Raw genomic sequence first — 22,666 nt, 5'->3', positions numbered from 1 at the left:
AACAATAGCAAGAATATATACAGGGGAGTTCCGGTAGAGAGTCAATGTGTGGGGGCACCGGTTAGTTGAGGTAGTATGTACATGTAGGTAGAGTTATTAAAGTGACTATGCATAGATGATAACAACAGAGAGTAGCAGCGGTGTAAAGGTGGGGGGGGGGGCAATGCAAATAGTCTGGGTAGATATTTGAATCATTCTAGCTATGTGAGTTAGCTGAATCATACTAGCAATGTGAATTAGATTAATCATTCTAGCTATGCGAGTTAGATTAATCATTCTAGCTATGTGAGTTAGATTAATCATTCTACTGTAGCTATGTGAGTTAGCTGAATCATTCTAGCTATGTGAATTAGATTAATCATTCTAGCTATGCGAGTTAGATTAATCATTCTAGCTATGTGAGTTAGATTAATCATTCTACTGTAGCTATGTGAGTTAGCTAAATCATTTTAGCTATGTGAATTAGATGAATCATTCTAGCTATGTGAGTTAGATTAATCATTCTAGCTATGTGAGTTAGATGAATCATTCTAGCTTTGTGAGTTAGATGAATCATTCTAGCTATGTGAGTTAGATTAATCATTCTAGCTATGTGAGTTAGATGAATCATTCTAGCTATGTGAGTTAGATTAATCATTCTAGCTATGTGAGTTAGATTAATCATTCTACTGTAGCTATGTGAGTTAGCTAAATCATTTTAGCTATGTGAATTAGATGAATCATTCTAGCTATGCGAGTTAGATGAATCCGTTTCATATCTTGACATGAATGTGACATTAATATCTAATATCTCATATATTGGCAGGTAGCCTAGTGGTTAGAGCGTTGGGCCAGTAACTGAAAGATTGCTAAATCAAATCCCCGAGCTGACAAGGTAAAAATTTGTCGTTCTGCCCCTGAACAAGGCAGTTAACCCACTGTTCCTAGGCCGTCATTGTAAATAAGAATTTGTTCGTAATCCTTATTTACAATGACGGCCTACCAAAAGGCCTCCTGTGGGGACGGGGGCAAGTATTAGAAATACAAAATAAATGAAATAAAAATATAGGACAAAACAGACATCACAACAAGAGAGACAACAGAACATTACATAAAGAGAGACCTAAAGACAACAACATTGCATTGCACCAACACATGACAACACAGCAAAGTAGCAACACAACATGACAACGACAACATGGTAGCAACACAACATGGTAGCAGCACAAAACATGGTACAAACATTATTGGGCACAGACAACAGCACAAAGGGCAAGAAGGTAGAGACAACAATACATCACGCAAAGCAGCCACAACTGTCAGGAAGAGTGTCCATTATTGAGTCTATGAATGAAGAGATTTGAGATAAAACTGCCCAGTTTTATAAGCTACAAGATTAGACTCAGCAGGGACTGGACCCAGAGTGACCTCTCCTATCTGACCCCTCCTTTAGCCACACAGTCGAAGGGTCACCAGGTGGTGGGTAGCTTACACACTCCAGTCTAATCTTACCTGTCCACACACACACACTCCAGTCGAATCTTACCTGTCCCCACACACACAGGCACACACACACACACGCACACCCACAGTCCCTGTCCAAACAGAGGTACTACACACTCTGAACTCTACACGGTTATCCAGTGGGTGTTACAAAATAACTTAACGTATGGTGAAACATTTGAGTCATTTAGCCTATTAGGTAAGGCTGATATGAGGGATGAGAACCATGGTTTTTAAGTAAGGCTTTGGTCTTTGGTAACTGGGACGTGAAGCCACATTTTTCCGTGGGCGGAGAGCTGAGCTGCAGCTACAGCAGAGTCCAGCCTCACAGTTAAACCCTGTCATCAATATTTCACAACCAACTCCTCAGAAATGTGAAGCTGTCATCTTGTCAAGCATTCATTACCAGCCACTACCGTAGCAATGTTACTGCTATGCTAGAGATTCATTACCAGCCACTACCACAGCAATGTTACTGCTATGCTAGAGATTTATTACCAGCCACTACCACAGCAATGTTACTGCTATGCTAGAGATTCATTACCAGCCACTACCACAGCAATGTTACTGCTATGCTAGAGATTCATTACCAGCCACTACCACAGCAATGTTACTGCTATGCTAGAGATTCATTACCAGCCACTACCACAGCAATGTTACTGCTATACTAGATATTCATTACCAGCCACTACCGTAGCAATGTTACTGCTATGCTAGAGATTCATTACCAGCCACTTTATCTTGGCCAGGTCGCAGTTGCAAATGAGAACTTGTTCTCAACTAGCCTACCTGGTTAAATAAAGGTGAAATAAAAATAAATTAAAAAAAACTACCACAGCAATGTTACTGCTATGCTAGAGATTCATTACCAGCCACTACCACAGCAATGTTACTGCTATACTAGATATTCATTACCAGCCACTACCGTAGCAATGTTACTGCTATGCCGCAGATTCTGCTATCATGCAATCAGAAGGCACCCAGAACGTGTGCACATTGTAACGTCTGTCACGAGACACACACGCTAGCAGATAGCAAAAGACTTCCATTCTTTGCGCTAACGCTAGTTAGAATTGGCTTGCGAAACTACCTCTAACTTCCTTCATACTGGACACAGAGACATAAAAATAGTACCCACAAGTTCATGTGATATTGGGGAAGTAGATAAAAGGACCTCCTTGCCACAATCCTGAAGTATCTCTTTATGGTTTGTCAACAACTTGCTTTCATGTGACTGAACTCCTCAAAAGAAAAGCACAGAAATATCAAACATTAGGCCTTTATAAAAGCAACAGGAGTGTTGTCTGGAGATGAACGCTCCATATGAAAGATTCAAACAACTGTCAGGATCAAGAGAGGTAGTCTTTGAGCCACACACTTATTATCAGGAAGACAGACAGGGTTTCTTGCTTTCCTTAATGTTGGACAGTCAAATAGTTTCAGGAATGCCGTACAGGAAGACAAGGTGACTTTCTAATATAACAAGTGGACCTGGGTTTTCGGGTTCCCTAAATTGCTGACATTTTCTTTTGGGTGGAGGGCAAGATAGGGAGTGCAGTAATCCTCTCTCCTTGTGGCTGCTGTGCAGGAGAGAACATTGACAATGCAAATCCGAGTTGGGGCAAATATAACTCTGGAAAGACTTGAGCAGTGATATGGCTGTACTTCTTGATCTGCAGACTCTGAACGCTTATCAACAGTAAAACGTTGTGGCCATTTCTCCCAGCCAATGAGCGTCTAATGTTGAAAAAGCTTGAAAGCAAAAGGGCAAAATATCACAGTGACAACTTCTCCCTGCTGATTCTGCTCTATGTCGACATATGAAGTTGTCTCCTGGGAACAATAAAGTTACTAGAATTTGAATGTAATATGACATTTCATTGAAAGACAAGTGTTTTCTTGTGTCAACACTTCTGAGGAATACAGTGTGTTTTTACATACCACTGGGTCAACCCTTCTGAGGAATACAGTGTGTTTTTACATACCACTGTGTCAACACTTCTGAGGAATACAGTGTGTTTTTACATACCACTGTGTCAACACTTCTGAGGAATACAGTGTGTTTTTACATACCACTGTGTCAACACTTCTGAGGAATACAGTGTGTTTTTACATACCACTGGGTCAACACTTCTGAGGAATACAGTGTGTTTTTACATACCACTGGGTCAACACTTCTGAGGAATACAGTGTGTTTTTACATACCACTGGGTCAACACTTCTGAGGAATACAGTGTGTTTTTACATACCACTGGGTCAACACTTCTGAGGAATACAGTGTGTTTTTACATACCACTGTGTCAACACTTCTGAGGAATACAGTGTGTTTTTACAAACCACTGTGTCAACACTTCTGAGGAATACAGTGTGTTTTTACATACCACTGGGTCAACACTTCTGAGGAATACAGTGTGTTTTTACATACCACTGGGTCAACACTTCTGAGGAATACAGTGTGTTTTTACATACCACTGGGTCAACACTTCTGAGGAATACAGTGTGTTTTTACATACCACTGGGTCAACACTTCTGAGGAATACAGTGTGTTTTTACATACCACTGGGTCAACACTTCTGAGGAATACAGTGTGTTTTTACATACCACTGGGTCAACACTTCTGAGGAATACAGTGTGTTTTTACATACCACTGTGTCAACACTTCTGAGGAATACAGTGTGTTTTTACATACCACTGGGTCAACACTTCTGAGGAATACACTAATAGCAAAACGCTGAAAGCTAAAAACACTAATACAAAAACATTGAGAGCTAAGAACACTAAAACCAAAACACTGAAAGCTAAGAACACTAAAACCAACACACTGAGAACACTAATACAAAAACACAAAGCTAAGAACACTAATACCAAAACACTGAGAACACTAATACCAAAACACTGAGAACACTAATACCAAAACACTGAGAGCTAAGAACACTAATACCAAAATGCTGAGCGCTAAGAACACTAAAATCAAAACACTGAAAGCAAAGAACACTAAAACCAACACACTGAGAACACTAATACAAAAACACAAAGCTAAGAACACTAATACCAAAACACTGAGAACACTAATACCAAAACACTGAGAACACTAATACCAAAACACTGAGAGCTAAGAACACTAATACCAAAATGCTGAGCGCTAAGAACACTAAAATCAAAACACTGAAAGCAAAGAACACTAAAACCAACACACTGAGAGCTAAGAACACTTATACCAAAACACTATCCGCAAAGAACACTAAAACCAACACACTGATAGCTAAAAACACTAATACCAAAACACTGAAAGCTAAGAACACTAATACCAAAACACTGAGCGCTGAGACTACTAATACCAAAACGGTGACAGCTAAGAAGACTGATACCAAAATGCTGAAAACTAAGAACACTAATACCAAAACACTGACAGCTAAGAACACTAATACCAAAACACTGAAAGCTAAGAACACTAAAACCAAAACACTGAGAACACTAATAAAAAAACACTGAGAACTAAGAACACTAATACCAAAACACTGAGAGCTAAGAACACTAATACCAAAACATTGAGAGCTAAGAACACTAATATCAAAACACTGAGAACACTCATACCAAAATGCAGAGAACACTAATACCAAAACACTAAGAACACTAATACCAAAACACTGAGAGCTAAGAACACTAATACCAAAACACTGAGAGCTAAGAACACTAATACCAAAACACTGAGAACACTAATACCAAAACACTGAGAGCAAAGAACACTAATACAAAAACATTGAGTGCTAAGAACCCTAATACCAAAACACCTAGCGCTAAGAATCCTAATACCAAAACACCAAGCGCTAAGAACACTAATACTAAAACGCTGAGCGCTAAAAACACTAATACTAAAAAGCTGAGCGCTAAGAAAACTAATACCAAAACAATGAGAGATAAGAACACTAATACCAAAACAATGAGAACACTAACACCAAAACGCTGAGAGCTAAAAACACTAAAATAAAAAAGCTGAGAACACTAATACCAAAACTCTAAGAGCTAAGAACACTAATATCAAAATGCTGAGAACTAAGAACACTAATACCAAAACACTGAGAACACTAATACCAAAACACTGAGAACACTAATACCAAAACACTGAGAGATAAGAACACTAATATCAAAACACTGAGCGTTAAGAACACTAATACAAAAACACAGAGCTAAGAACACTAATACCAAAACACTGAGAACTAAGAACACTAACACCAAAACACTGAGAACACTAATACCAAAACACTGAGAACACTAATACCAAAACACTGAGAATACTAATACCAAAACACTGAGAGCTAAGAACACTAATACCAAAACACTGAGAGCTAAGAACACTAATACCAAAACACTGAGAACACTAATACTAAAACACTGAGAGATAAGAACACTAATACCAAAACCCTAATGCACCCCATTTCTTAATCATTACAATGACATCTTGCATGTTCAAACATATATTAATTATTATGAATACATCATCATCCTGTCATCTATTTCAATAAATCATTGAAATTCGGTGCAAACTTCCTTGCTTATGTCTGCTGCTAGCAGTGAAAACAAGCAACTGTTTGTCGTGTCGCAGATAAGCAGCTTATTAGGTTTTTATAAATGTTTTTTATAAGGGCTAACAAGGCCATCTCCATGGGATACATTTGATTAGAATAGACAGAGAGTGGATTCTACTTGTCTCCGGGTATTGACAATGGGGTATTGACAATGAGAGTATCGCTGCAACCAACAGCAATCACAGAAAGTGAACGTGAATCGAATCAATAAGCTGTGTGCATCCCAAATGGCACCCTATTCCCTATGGGCCCTGGTCAAAAGTAGTGCATTAAGTAGGGAGTAGGGTGCCTTTTGTGATTAAGCCGTTGTGTCCAGGAGTAGTGAGGAAAGTGAAGGGGCAGCTCTCCATTGATGCACAATTCTCGGTTAGCCACTGCTTGTTACTATTTACAGGTCTGACTGCTACATACAGGGGCATTTGGAAAGTATTCAGACCCCTTGACATTTTCCAAATTTTTGCTAAATTACAGCCTTATTCTGAAATGGATTAAATAAATGTTTCCTCATCAATCTACACACAATACCCCATAATGACAAACCAAAAACTGGTTAAAAAAAAATGTTAATTTAAATTTAACAGAAATACCTTATTGACATAAGTATTCAGACCCTTTGCTATGAGACTCGAAATTGATCTCAGGTGCATCCTGTTTCCATTGATCATCCTTGAGATGTTTCAACAACTTGATGGGAGTCCACCTGTGGTAAATTCAATTGTTTGGACATTATTTGGAAAGGCACACACCTGTCTATATGAGGTCCCACAGTTGACAGTGCATGTCAGAGCAAAAACCAAGCCATAAGGTCAAAGGAATTGTCCATAGAGCTCAGAGACAGGATTGTGTCAAGGCACAGATCTCGGAAAGGGTACCAACAAATTTCTGCTCGGCTTAACTGAGCAATCGGGGGAGAATAGCCTTGGTCAGGGAGGTGACCAAGAACTCGATGGTCACTCTGAGAGAGAGCTCCTGAGTGCCTCTGTGGAGATGGGAGAACAGTCCAGAAGGACAACCATCTCTGTAGCACTCCACCAATCAGGCCTTTATCATAGAATAGCCAGACAGAAGCCACTCCTCAGTAAAAGGCACATAACTAGGAATTTGCCAAAAGGCACCCAAAGGACTCTCGGACAATGAGAAACAAGATTTTCTGGTACCATCCCTACGGTGAAGCATGGTGGTGGGGATGTTTTTCAGGGGCAGGGACTGTGAGACTAGTCAGGATCAAGGAAAAGATAAATGGCGCAAAGTACAGAGAGATCCTTGATGAAAACCTGCTCCAGAGCGTTCAAGACCTCAGACTGGGGCGAAGGTTCACCTTCCAACAGGACAATGACTCTAAGCACATAGCGAAGACAACGTAGGAATGGCTTCAGGACAAGTCTCAGAATGTCCTTGAGTGGCCCAGCCAGAGCCCGGACTTGAACCCGATCGAACATCACTGGAGAGACCTGACAATAGCTTTACAGCGACGCTCCCCATTCAACCTGACAGAGCTTGAGAGGATTTGCAGAGAAGAATGGGAGAAACTCCCCAAATACAGGTGTGCCAAGCTTGTAGCGTCATACCCAAGAAGACTCAAGGCTGTAATCACTGCCAAAGATGCTTCAGTGAAGGGTCTGAATACTTATGTAAATGTGTTATTACAGTTTTTTTTTAAAAATGTTTTATACATTTGCAGAAAAATCAAAAAACTGTTTTTGCTTTGTCATTATGAGGTATTGTGGTAGCTTTTTTTTTAATAAGGCTGTAATGTAACAAAATGTGGAAAAAGTCAAGGGGCATGAATATTTTCTGAATACACCGCAACCTAAAGCAGTGAATTACACACATTACAGTAGAGTGTACTAACGTCTGATTCTCTTTCGAGGTAAGACATTGGACATGTATGGAGACAATAGAGGAGAATATGATTAGAAATTGATCAGTATTGGTCTCAATATCAACACTAGCAGACCACTTAGTATCAAACAATCTACTCAGCGCAAAGCAAATATAGAAACTGGAATGGCCAACGACGTCTGTCATACACACCTGTGACTAAGAATCTGCAGGCACCCGCCCCGGCCTCATTGGTCACTTCACAGGTGTACTCCCCGTAGCCCTCCCTGTTGAGGGCTCTGACATGGTAGTCAGTCTCGTCGCGCTGATCCAACTGGCCAATGGTCAGCAGCCGGGTGCCCAGCTTCCACTCGTACTTGAGCACCTTGGAAGGGTGGGCTCGCAGCATGCGGCAGTTGAGGGTGAAGGCGCGACCCAAACCCTGGCGGATCTCTGTGAACAGTGGCTCCACCGCCGGCGGATCTATGGAGAGGAAGACAGAAGGCCATAGTCAGACAGGCAGGGAGGGAGACAAAGGCTGGATCCCAAATCAATCACTATCCCTTGTACTATATCAGTCAGGCACAGAGTAGCAATGGACCTGTCCTAAAATAACCCCTAGCCCCTATGAATATCTGATTTTGGTAGGTGCAAGCAATATGGTAATTGCTTCCCCATATTGTTTACACCTATCAATTCCTCTCAGATCTACAGGAGCTCCTCGGGAGTAGGGGTGTATAGAGGACTGGCAGGCGATTTGGAATTCAGCAAAACTGTCCTCCAGGCAGCATCCCAAGCCTTGCTCCGTACGTCAACCCAAACAAAATCCATTCCTCTGCATCCAGAAGTTCTCCACTCACGGGACTTTAAAGTTCCCTTATTTATCCAGCCTTTACATTATCTACTGCAGTAATGATTCCTAACGCACCAGTAATGAGATGCGTGGCTTTATCAATTATCCGCTACGACTTCACTGGAAAGTAATCTAAACACAGCTCTAAAATGTTCCTGTTGCTCTTTGGTGCACACCTAGCAAACCTGGTTACGCCGCGGGAGTCAGAGTCCAGTATATGGGCAAAACAGGCTACAGGCTACCATGAGAAGGCTAACATGAGAAGGCTAACATGAGAAGGCTAACATGAAAAGGTTAACATGAAAAGGCTAACATGAAAAGGCTAACATGAGAAGGCTAACATGAGAAGGCTAACATGAAAAGGCTAACATGAGAAGGCTAACATGAGAAGGCTAACATGAGAAGGCTAACATGAGAAGGCTAACATGAGAAGGCTAACATGAAAAGGCTAACATGAGAAGGCTAACATGAGAAGGCTAACATGAGAAGGCTAACATGAAAAGGCTAACATGAGAAGGCTAACATGAAAAGGCTAACATGAGAAGGCTAACATAGGAACTCAGAAGTCACAAGTCTAGGGTACCAGAGCTTCTTGTCTGCAGCTTAACAACCTTTGACTGACTGGCATTCAACTTAGTTGTTGTATTGTTGTTTTACGCAAGGCTCTTTAGCGGGAGATATTTTGAGGGCCTCTGAGATATTTTTCCTGTTTCATGTCTAATTTTGAGAACTCTCAGAGGAACTGTCCTCTATTAACTCGACTGAGCTTACTGCTTGAATACACAGAATGGCTGGGTGAATCCATAGGGACCGTCTTCCGCTTACGAGCGTGATTCACAGAATTTCCGAGTGGCACCATACGAGATAATGCTCCAGAAACACTTAAAAGAAACATTTCTCCGGAATTGCAAATATACTTAATCTTATGGATACCTAGAAAGTAGTCTGTAGAGCCTAAAGGTTAGTGACCCAAGTCGTTTGTTTCCAGCTTAGCAACAGCATATTAGAGTGCAAAGACGTGGAAGTGGTAGGATCCCTGTTAGCATGCTTACAGCCCAGCTAGCACCTAACCACCACTATCCACAACGAGGCTTCAGGCAAGCCTCTCTTAGGCCACCGTCTGAAAGTTAATATTACTACAACTAAATGAACTAACTTCGAAAATGTTCTAGTCACATACAATACGCGTGGAATTTTGGAGCAGCAATCCCTTTTGATTGTAAAAGTAGCTAAATACTGTCCTCTGACAAGCCTATACAATTCAAACATCCTCAACAATGCAAAATGCAACTGGCTCCAGAGAATAACATAACATGACATTTAAATCCAAACAAGGAAGTGAACTTTAGAACAACAAAGCTTATTATTTTCCTCCTGAAAGTCACCCACGTTACACTTTTAGAATGAAATGGTACTACCTAGAACCTAAAAGACTTGTCCTCACAGGAGAACCCTTTGTAGAATCCTTTTTGGTACTAAGTAGAACCCTTTGGGTTCCATGTAGAAGCGTTTCCACAGAGGGTTCTACATGAAACCCAAAAGGGTTCTACCTTGGAACCAAAAAATATTTATCCTATGGGGACAACCGAAGAGTTTATTCATTATTGGTGTAAGGTTAGTACTTGTTATTATTTACTGCAGGGATTAAAACATACGAAGTAGAACAAAAAGGCCTAAACAAAAGCTAAAAAAAGAAAAAAGAAAAAGAAAACCTTAAAGGCATAATCTGTTATTTCAACAGCCTGATCATGACCCTGTTTTGGTAAGCTGAGGAACGGGGCTTAGCTACGGATGCAAGGACTGACAGTCCATAAACGGGCAAAGGGACAAGGCCAAGAGATTCAATAGAGGATCCCACACACAATCTTAACCAATGTTTTGAACTGCTGCGCTCTGGAAAGAGAAACAAGGTCCCACTGTTCAGCAAGAATAGGAGCAGGGCAAGTTCCATTCCGATGGCCATCAGGCTGCTGAACAGTGGTACAGCTGTAGGATGCTGAACAGTGGTACAGCTGTAGGATGCTGAACAGTGGTACAGCTGTAGGATGCTGAACAGTGGGCCATAGGACAGCTGTAGGATGCTGAACAGTGGGCCATGGGACAGATGTAGGATGCTGAACAGTGGGCCATGGGACAGATGTAGGATGCTGAACAGTGGGCCATGGGACAGATGTAGGATGCTGAACAGTGGGCCATGGGACAGATATAGGATGCTGAACAATGGGCCATAGGACAGATGTAGGATGCTGAACAGTGGGCCATGGGACAGATGTAGGATGCTGAACAGTGGGCCATGGGACAGATGTAGGATGCTGAACAGTGGGCCATAGGACAGATATAGGATGCTGAACAGTGGGCCATAGGACAGATGTAGGATGCTGAACAGTGGGCCATGGGACAAATGTAGGATGCTGAACAATGGGCCATGGGACAGATGTAGGATGCTGAACAGTGGGCCATGGGACAGATATAGGATGCTGAACAGTGGGCCATGGGACAGATATATGATGATGAACAGTGGGCCATTGGACAAATATAGGATGCTGAACAGTGGGCTATGGGACAGATTTAGGATGCTGAACAGTGGGCCATAGGACAGATATAGGATGCTGAACAGTGGACCATGGGACAGATATAGGATGCTGAACAGTGGGCCATGGGACAGATGTAGGATGCTGAACAGTGGGCCATAGGACAGATATAGGATGCTGAACAGTGGGCCATGGGACAGATGTAGGATGCTGAACAGTGGGCCAAGGGACAGATATAGGATGCTGAACAGTGGGCCATGGGACAGATGTAGGATGCTGAACAGTGGGCCATGGGACAGATATAGGATGCTGAACAGTGGGCCATGGGACAGATATATGATGATGAACAGTGGGCCATAGGACAAATATAGGATGCTGAACAGTGGGCTATGGGACAGATTTAGGATGCTGAACAGTGGGCCATAGGCCAGATATAGGATGCTGAACAGTGGGCCATGGGACAGATATAGGATGCTGAACAGTGGGCCATGGGACAGATGTAGGATGCTGAACAGTGGGCCATAGGACAGATATAGGATGCTGAACAGTGGGCCATGGGACAGATGTAGGATGCTGAACAGTGGGCCAAGGGACAGATATAGGATGCTGAACAGTGGGCCATAGGACAGATATAGGATGCTGAACAGTGGGCCATGGGACAGATGTAGGATGCTGAACAGTGGGCCATAGGACAGATATAGGATGCTGAACAGTGGGCCATGGGACAGATATAGGATGCTGAACAGTGGGCCATGGGACAGATATAGGATGCCGAACAGTGGGCCATGGACACAGATATAGGATGCTGAACAGTGGGCCATGGACACAGATATAGGATGCTGAACAGTGGGCCATGGGACAGATATAGGATGCTGAACAGTGGGCCATGGGACAGATGTAGGATGCTGAACAGTGGGCCATAGGACAGATATAGAATGCTGAACAGTGGGCCATGGGACAGATGTAGGATGCTGAACAGTGGGCCATAGGACAGATATAGGATGCTGAAGAGTGGGCCATGGGACAGATATAGGATGCCGAACAGTGGGCCATGGACACAGATATAGGATGCTGAACAGTGGGCCATGGGACAGATGTAGGATGCTGAACAGTGGGCCATAGGACAGATATAGGATGCTGAACAGTAGGCCATGGGACAGATATAGGATGCTGAACAGTGGGCCATGGACACAGATATAGGATGCTGAACAGTGGGCCATTGGACAGATATAGGATGTTGAACAGTGGGCCATAGGACAGATATAGGATGATGAACAGTGGGCCATGGGACAGATATAGAATGCTAAACAGTGGGCCATGGGACAGATATAGGATGCTGAACAATAGGCCACAGGACAGACGCGGGCTCAATACACTGTCGGACAGTAGACAGCAGAGAATTTGAATATGTGAAAATGTAAATGTGTGACTTGTGTACTTTCCATTTTTCCGTACTGCATGTGATATACTGTGTTGTGTTTGTGTATTTGTATGCTGATGTCACGAAATGAATTTCCATGTAAATGGACAATAAAGTACATTGTATTGTATCGTTAAAACTCACAGACCATGTTCCATTGTTCCACTGAACATTATTATGCTAAAACAATGTTGTTACCAGGGTAGTCTCCTTTTAACTACACACGTAGGCCTAAAAGAGCAAATTCCTGTAAGGTGTTATGCAAGTGCTTAAAATGTTCCTGGGATGTTTCTGGAAGACACTACAAAACCCTTCTGTGAACCCAAAAAGCACTGTTGACATTATAATGGGACTGTCTTTATCTCTATTTCTACGCAATGTTACTTGTGACTGTTTATTTTTTTTCTCTCCCCAAAATAAATATTAATGATGACAATCTCTTTTAACGTGGAAAATGGCAGCAAAACTGCAGTGTGAATGGCTCCATCGGTGCTACATTTCATGCTCGTTCCAACTGGGGATTTCCCCGTATACTAACGTTGCATGACTGGGTGATAATAGCACTTTCACAATTTCAAGTGTCGTAGCTTTTTTTTTTTTTTGTAGCTCCAAAATGTATTCTCTCTTTTTTTTTATAAATGAAAACTGGAGGGGATAAATGAACGCTTCGCTAATTAGGCTGGAAGCCAGCTTTAATGCCATACTTAACGAACGGCCCAGGATTAAACACAGACAGAGCCTTGGTCATAGAAGGAATAGCCATCCTCGGTAGATTACCGTCCAGTTCCCTAGCGCTGATCACAGGGACCACATTTATATCACTTTATAAACCGTGTTTCCATTCACAGTCATATGGTATAAAATAATTATCACGACGGCTGTGATGGAAACAGGAGGTTTCGGGGTACAAGTTGTATAAATGCCTATAGATCATTTGTTTGTTCAACACGGTGGGATCTTTTTTGTGTCGGTAAAATTAATTATACGAGAAATGGCGGTGGAAACACCTTTTATGTACATATATTGATATAATAACCTCCCACAACAACTCGGGGAAACCATGCAGTTTATTAGGCTACAAATGAAAAAAAATTATGATGAACGTTGATGAGCTTGATGTTCCTTTCCAATAAATATTGAGGGTATTATTATTCTGTCGACATGATGATCGATGCATGACTGCTGACAAATACAAATGTTCCTTTTTCGCTCCTTTTCGTCATGTTGACCAGCCTACCCACACTTTATGGGTTGTTGGCTAGCGAGCACGTGCCAACACCAGAGTAGGCACATTTTCTATTCTGTGACAAAACTATCCGTAGCTCAGTAGCTGTGCGTGGGTCAAATCAAAGGGGAAGCCAGGACAAATAAGCTGTATTACAGCCTATGTGTTGTGATAATTGCGTTGTTTTGCTCTATAAACTGTTAGTTCATATGCCTTGCCACCGTGATATATAGGCCTAAAGGCCGAGACAATAAGAAGACACTGTGGCAGAATACATTCAACCACACCGTTGTTTCATCCCAAAGCATATTGCATGTAACAAACATGACCTACAGCACAGTCAAGTAAGTTAATGTTTCCGACATTTTCGGACCACATCAAATCACCTATGCTTAGTCTAATACAGTGACAACTAAAAGATACCAAAAATGATTTAGTCCACTCAATGTAAGCTAAATACGATGTGGCTGTCCATGGTTCTTATTCATGTGTGGGTGTGCGCGCGCGCGCATTCGTGCAAGTAGAAAATTAAAATGTTGACTCGCCCTACTTGTAGAGAAACGCCAATGCCATCCTCCTCTTTCATATTGATGAAACGATCTATAACTCTGTCACACAGTACGTACACGCTTTTATGCTTGCTCCTAGCCTTCAATTGTCAACAATGAGCCAGTTAGTTAACATTAGCCTACTACATCTAGCTACATGTTGAACTTCCATCCTCTCAGGCCAGGGGCAAAATGTATGAATTAATGGTTGAATCAGAATCGCCATTATAATCATTGGCTAGTACGGACATTTAAGTAAAATCACAAGTCCAAATCCCTATCTCCATCTGTGACTCTTTTATGAAAGGGACAATTTTAACTAGCTAGCCAGCCACCGGATGACAACAACACAATGAGATGCAACAATTCAAGTTGTTTCTGTCAATGACGTATGCTCCGATGCGATTTGATAGGAGTGATGCCAAATCCAAATGCAGCTTCCCTTGACGATTTTCTTTGGTGCGCCAGGACCATTCACAGTTGAGCTCACTCAGTTTAGCTCAATGCTGATTGGCTATTATGTTATACTTTTTTTCATCAAGGGAAGGAGGGGGCTTGACTAGGAGGGGGCTTGACTAGGATTCATCCCCTCATAGTCAGGAGGCTTGACTAGGATTCATCACCCCATAGACAGGGGGCTTGACTAGGATTCACCCCCTCATAGTCAGGGGCTTGACTAGGATTTATCCCCTCATAGTCAGGGGGCTTGACTAGGATTCATCACCTCATAGACAGGGGGCTTGACTAGGATTCATCACCTCATAGTCAGGGGGCTTGACTAGGATTCATCACCTCATAATAAGGGGGCTTGACTAGGATTTATCACCTCACAGTCAGGGGGCTTGACTAGGATTCATCACCTCATAGACAGGGGCCTTGACTAGGACTTATCACCTCATAATACGAGGGCTTGACTAGGGTTTATCACCTCATACTCAGGGGGCTTGACTAGGATTTATCCCCTCATAGTCAGGAGGCTTGCCTAGGATTTATCCCCTCAAAGTCAGGGGGCTTGACTAGGATTTATCCCCTCACAGTCAGGGGGCTTGACTAGGATTCATCACCTCATAGTCAGGGGGCTTGACTAGGATTTATCACCTCATAGTCAGGAGGCTTGCCTAGGATTTATCCCCTCATAGTCAGGAGGCTTGCCTAGGATTTATCCCCTCAAAGTCAGGGGGCTTGACTAGGATTTATCACCTCACAGTCAGGGGCCTTGACTAGGATTTATCCCCTCATAGTCAGGAGGCTTGCCTAGGATTTATCCCCTCAAAGTCAGGGGGCTTGACTAGGATTTATCACCTCACAGTCAGGAGGCTTGCCTAGGATTTATCCCCTCATAGTCAGGGGGCGTGATTAGGATTTATCCCCTCATAGTCAGGGGGCTTGACTAGGATTTATCACCTCATAGTCAGGGGGCTTGGCTAGATTTATCCCCTCATAGTCAGGGGGCTTGACTAGGATTCATCCCCTCATAGTCAGGGGGCTTGACTAGGATTTATAGCCTCATAGTCATGGGGCTTGACTAGGATTCATCCCCTCATAGTCAGGGGGCTTGACTAGGATTATCCCCTCATAGTCAGGGGGCTTGACTAGAAACGTGTCGTTAATCTTATAGAACTCATTCTTTACATGCTGTTTTCTCTCCTCCTCCTCTTGCCTCCCAACTGGTGGCCATTTCAAGCCCTCGTTTTTTAAGAGACTATGATGTAATGGCAGAGCAGCTTACATCAATATGCTTCCATTAAATATATTATAACCAGGGGAAATAAATAAATAGTGGGCTGTAGATGAAATGCCTAAACTAACAATAATTGGGGCTTTTCAGAGGCAGATGGATCTTCGCTGTTTGAGGGTTTTTCTTTTTTGTACATTTAATCGTGTGAAGGGGAGGAATATGCAGAGAGGGTTGTGAAATGTCAGAGTACCACTGCAATTATCTCTTTATTACATTTTAAATAGCGCCATTAATAATCATCAGGGGCATCAGAATTTCGAGACACTTCATTATGAATTTTGGGGGAAAATTACTGTAGAACTGTGCCTCTATACAGCCTGTGCTTTTATTAAGGATAGGCCCATCATTATATAATTCTCACAATATGGCTGACAACTTTATCTTAACATACACTCCAAACCAACTTTTTAACCTGAATTTGAGAACCTCGCCCCCATACCTCCCGCTAATTGGGTAACTTTTTTGTTTTCCCGAGTGAGGCAAATGTTGTACATTAAGAGGACTATGTATTTTGAAAGATGAGACATTGAGGATTATAATAAATCCCACTTTGATGTCATACAAGCAAGCCAAACACCCGTCCAAATTTGCACTTCACATTTCCATATCATAAAACTCATATTTATGTGTCAGCTTTTACAATCGCTATGTTTGATATACAGTTACACGATGACATAGTGTCCTACTGTCACGGATCCTTCCGGGAGTTATGTCATTACGCACACCTGGTCCCCATTACCACTGATTGTGTATCGTATAAATGTGCCCTCTGTTCTCCATTTCGTCGTCGATTACTGTTCCAATGTCCGTTTGTCGTGTGAGTACCTATGCTTTGTTGCTTTGGCTTTCATACTGCTTGTATCGCGCACAGATGATTACGGGTCTCATCCAGTGTGGTATCATTGTGTGTGTGTCTGTTACAGGTCTCATTAGGTGTGGTATCATTGTGTGCGTGTCTGTTACGGGTCTCATTAGGTGTGGTATCATTGTGTGTGTGTCTGTTACGGGTCTCATTAGGTGTGGTATCATTGTGTGCGTGTCTGTTACGGATCTCATTAGGTGTGGTATCATTGTGTGCGTGTCTGTTACGGGTCTCATTAGGTGTGGTATCATTGTGTGCGTGTCTGTTACGGGTCTCATTAGGTGTGGTATCATTGTGTGCGTGTCTGTTACGGGTCTCATTAGGTGTGGTATCATTGTGTGCGTGTCTGTTACGGGTCTCATTAGGTGTGGTATCATTGTGTGCGTGTCTGTTACAGGTCTCATTAGGTGTGGTATCATTGTGTGCGTGTCTGTTACGGGTCTCATTAGGTGTGGTATCATTGTGTGTGTGTCTGTTACGGGTCTCATTAGGTGTGGTATCATTGTGTGCGTGTCTGTTACGGGTCTCATTAGGTGTGGTATCATTGTGTGCGTGTCTGTTACAGGTCTCATTAGGTGTGGTATCATTGTGTGCGTGTCTGTTACGGGTCTCATTAGGTGTGGTATCATTGTGTGTGTGTCTGTTACGGGTCTCATTAGGTGTGGTATCATTGTGTGCGTGTCTGTTACGGGTCTCATTAGGTGTGGTATCATTGTGTGCGTGTCTGTTACGGGTCTCATTAGGTGTGGTATCATTGTGTGTGTGTCTCGCCCCGGTGTGTTTATTTGAGGTACTCGTCGCTCTTTTGTTTGGGTTTCAACCCTGTGTTTTTTATACTTGTTTGGTCTTAGTCCCCGTGCCTTTACATGGCATGCTGTAATTTGAGAAAATAACAAACCCTATTACGCATCTCTGTGCCTGTCTCCTGATCCCTTTATACCAACGTGACAGAATAATCAACCATTAACCTCTTGGATTTAGGGGGCGCTATTTTAAATTTTGGATGAAAAACGTTCCCGTTTTAAACAAGATATTTTGTCCCGAAAAGATGCTCGGCTATGCATATAATTGACAGAAAGAAGACACTCTGACGTTTCCAAAACTGCAAAGATATTGTCTGTGAGTGCCACAGAACTGATGTTACAGGCGAAACCCAGATAAAAATCCAACCAGGAAGTGCCGCATTTTTTTAAACCGCCTCATGCCAATGACTCCTCATATGGCTGTGAATGAGCTACGAATGAGCTTACATTTTCCGCGTATTCCCCAAGGTGTCTACGGCATTGTGACGTCTTTTTAGGCATTTTCATTGAAGAATGGCTGTAAGGGACCATATATAGCATGGTGTCTCCCGCAGAAAATCTCGCGTAAAATACTGAGGTAGCCATTTTTCCAATCGCTTCTTATGAGAAACCAATTGCCTCGACGGATATATTATTGAATATATATGTTAAAAACACCTTGAGGATGGATCCTAAACAACGTTTGCTGTGTTTCTGTCGATATTATGGAGCACATTTTGAAAAAAGTTTGGCGTTATAGTTGCAGCATTTTCCGGTCGATTTCTCAGCCAAGCATGATGAAGAAACGGGAGCCATTTCGCCTACAAAAATAATATTTTTGGAAAAAAGGAACATTTGCTATCTAACTGGGAGTCTCCTGAGTGAAAGCATCTGAAGATCTTCAAAGGTAAAATATTTATTTTGGTTGCTTTTCTTATTTTCGTGAAAATGTTGCCTGCTGCCAGCAGAGCCTAGCATAGCATTATGCCATGATAAAGTTACACAAATGCTTGTCTAGCGTTGCCTGTAACGCATATTTTGAAAATCTGAGATGACAGTGTTATTAACAAAAGGCTAAGCTTGTGTTTGAATATATTTATTTCATTTAATTTGCGATTTTCATGAATAGGAAAAGTTTATGTCCGCTGCGTTATGCTAATGCATTTGAGGCTATGATTACGCTCCCGGATACGGGTTTGCTCGTCGCAAGAGGTTAATTAAGGGAGACAGCGGGAATGGCCGTCTAACGACTCTGTGACTGTTCCGTCCGGCACTGTCACGGATTGCTCCGGAACTGTGTCATTACGCACACCTAGTCCCCGTTCCGGCTAATTGTAATTGTATAAATGTGCCCTTTGGTTTCCATTGTTTTGTCGATTATTGTTCCAATGTCCGTTGGTCGTGTGAGAGTACCTGTGCTGTGTTCTGGCTTTCGTGCCACTTGTAGGGTGCAGATGATTACGGGTTTCGTCCTGGTGTGTTTATTCGAGGTACTCGTCGCTCTTTTGTTTGGTCTTCGTCCCCGTGCCTTTACATGGCGCACTGTAATTTGGGTCAATAAAAAAAAAACTATTACGCATTCCTGCACCTGTATCCTGATCCCTTTATACCAACGTGACAGATACCCTGGGTTGTTCTGAACAGATTGAGCCTGTTTGTCTATTGTAAAGAAACACACCTTAATGCACTCATGACTTATTTCTATGCGCAACAAAATGATCTGTTTCCATGAATTGCATTGCAAAAGCCTAACACTGTAATATCGTATTTTATAACTTAGCTAGTCATGTTGACAATAGACAGGGTAATGTTCAGTCTTGTGTCAGATGAACTGTTGTCGTCACCTTTGGTCTAATAATTTCCCCATAATCTCAAAACTGTTCCCTTTCAATTGACCCTTCGCTAAACCCGGCCCCAATGGATAACAACTGTCATTGAGCAACCCCTCGGACAAGCTCACGTTTAAATCGCATGAAAGCCAGTGAGGGCTATGCAAAAACAGCTTTTTCTTTAAAATATACATGGTTAAATAGCTCAATTTAACAGTGCACCAGGAGTACTAGCTACTATGATTTCAGAAATATGTTGATTAAGCATTTTTCGAATCTGAAATGATACCTTTGTTACATTGTTTGCTAGCTCAGCTGGTTAGATAGCTCTCGGACTCATTGACCACCAAACATTGCTAACGCTAGCTAGCCACTTAATATAACTTGTTTTCTCAAAATGTATGTTAGCTAGCTAACTTAGCAATGTTTTGAATACAACCCCCATCTACTGTCGACATCTGGATTTGATTTGAGAGCACTTGACTGCATGCTGACAGTGAATTCAGAGCCATTCGGGGACTAGCTACACTACAAACATCATTTTACCAGGTTCCAGTGAATAAATTGTAATGACAGTCCACCACAACATACCCAAATTTTTCCTGATTAGCAAGGGTTAGTCTGTGTTCAATTTCATTGTGTATTAGGAACACAGTTTGAGATCATTGTGAGGGGATTTCGCCAGTGGTTGAATGGGGAATTGGGCTCCCCGAACAAATGTTGTCCGATGTCTTTGGCTCGGCAGGCTAACACAGTCATTGTGCGCTGGAAACACGGGTCTGCAAAGCACAATCACAGTGCTAACAGCCTGTTTCTGTCCAGTCTGTGGCACGTCTGTGATTTAAGAACCAGACACTGAATGACTGTGCTGTTCCTAAGAACAGTGCTCCAGAGCAAATTACGTCATCTTCCTTTCCCTGTTACTGTTCCTGTCCGAGAAACTCAAAGTGGATTGAAAAGGTGACAAGTATGGGCATTGATCTTTCCAGTCAGCGGAGTGTAACCCCCTTTGGCCAGCGCACCGTCTGATTTAAGTTGAGATCCTCCGACAAAAGCCAACCAGGCCCTCTGTGATCCGACTCAACGGCTCGGGAGACCGGCTGTTGATCCAGCACTTTGCTGAAACATGCCTGGCCAATGAAGTAGATTAACCCTTGGAGGGAAAAGGTCTGGAGACAGACTGGCTGCTGTTGCAGCACCCATACTGTTATGGTGAGACGGGAGTTAACCGGGTTCAAGTACATTACCTGAGAGCTTTCAATTACCTGGGTGACGGGGCTGTGGTCTCTACATTGTTTGCCGGTCCCCGTTTTCGTCATGTACATATCAGTGAATGATTCCTAATACACCTGGTCATCCATAGAAACTGACCAATGGTTATCTTTATGGTGGCATAGATGCAGTGTGAAGTCATAGAAATCAGTCTTGCGGCTATTATCATTAGATACCGTTCCGATATTTCTGGTGAACTAAAGCCTGAAATATTTCAGATGGACCTTGTACAGTGCCATTGAACTAAATTGAAGTCTCCAAATCAGAGCTGAACAGTATTGCACATCAATAGTTTCACTGGGGTAGGCTTTTAAAGTGAGATGTAAATCCTTCTGGGGCTTTCTGAGAAGTTGCAGTGGAGTCAACCCGAGATCCTCTTCCAAGTATCCAAAGTTAGCCCAGGTCTTTTGTCTTATTATGTCTTCAAGAACAGCCATCACAATGGCTTCTATGCATATTAAAACACAATTAAAACTGAGTGCTATTGTTGCAGCCGTTCATCGCTAGCCTAAGCATACAAGCAAGGCAAAGCACTTTGCTGAAATACATGTACTAGCTGGTCTCCGGTGACCCTGACATGTAGAACAGAGTGGTAATAAAGATTACACAGTTACGACAGAGGAATTTATTAAAAACATGCATGCACTTACGCTAGGGCTAAATACAAGGGGCTGCCTTAACAGATGGCCCCCAGGTCTTAATGGCTTCACTTTGGGTAGAGTGTGACGTGGGGCAGAAGCGGGAGAGAGAGAGAGAGATGGAAAGAGAAGGAAAGAGATAGAAAAGAGAGAGAGATGGAAAGAGAAGGAAAGAGATAGAAAAGAGAGAGAGATGGAAAGAGAAGGAAAGAGAGATAGAAAAGAGGGAGAGAGAGAGCTATTTTCATTACCAATATAACAGAGTAATGCTCATCTGGAGGCTTAAAACCTAGGGAAATCTCTCTCGTATCTCTCTCTCTTTCACTCTGCTCTGTTTTTCTTTCTCTCTCGTATCTCTCTCTCGTATCTCCCTCTCTCATGTGTATCTCTCTCTCTCTCCTCTGTCATCTCTCCTCTCAATCCCCCACAAACTCTGCTACCTCTGCTGCAAGAGACTGCTCAGCTGTCACAGATATAAGTCCACATTATCCAGTAGCATACACGGGTGCCCAGACCTACAGCCAGTAATGAGTCCTGTGCCAGGGATTATCTTCCTAGCTACCCTTCTCTCTTCCCTGCCCTAGTTCCCTTCCCTGTAATCACAATCTCTGCAGGAAGAGGAGGAAGAGGAGGAGGACGGATTTGTGAAATGGAGGATACATGACATGCACATATAGAGAGATGTTGTATGAGTCATCACTAACAGGCATCTCCTAAACACAGGCACGCACACCCGCAGGCAGGCAAGCAGACACACAGGCACGCATGTAACACACACACAGCCCCGGTGCCTCTTCCAGGGAAGAGGGAACAACACACAGCCTAGAGCTGGCGGCTGAAGATGTAACCCTACGGGACAGGCCGAAGTCGATACCCCACGGGACACGCCGAAGACGTTGCCCCACGGGACACACCGGAGACGTGACCCCACGGGACACGCCGGAGACGATACCCCACGGGACACGCCGGAGACGTTACCCCACGGGACACGCCGGAGACGTTACCCCACGGGACACGCCGGAGACGTTACCCCACGGGACACGCCGGAGACGTTACCCCACGGGACACGCCGAAGACGT

General features: G+C 42.9%; 1 protein-coding gene across 1 annotated transcript in view; it reads right to left on the bottom strand.

Annotated features, from left to right (window-relative positions):
- Nucleotides 1–22,666, bottom strand: part of LOC110498192 (MAM domain-containing glycosylphosphatidylinositol anchor protein 2) — a 184,163-nt gene that overhangs the window by 47,635 nt on the left and 113,862 nt on the right. The window contains exon 9 of the mRNA XM_036955189.1: nucleotides 8,103–8,372. Within this exon, the coding sequence (XP_036811084.1) occupies nucleotides 8,103–8,372 (270 nt within the window). The remainder of the gene's footprint in view (nucleotides 1–8,102; nucleotides 8,373–22,666) is intronic.

Source organism: Oncorhynchus mykiss, chromosome 19 (assembly GCF_013265735.2).
Source record: "Oncorhynchus mykiss isolate Arlee chromosome 19, USDA_OmykA_1.1, whole genome shotgun sequence".
Lineage (NCBI taxonomy): Eukaryota > Metazoa > Chordata > Actinopteri > Salmoniformes > Salmonidae > Oncorhynchus > Oncorhynchus mykiss.
Note: the sequence above shows the minus strand (reverse complement) of the source record. Positions and strands in the feature narration are given on the sequence as shown.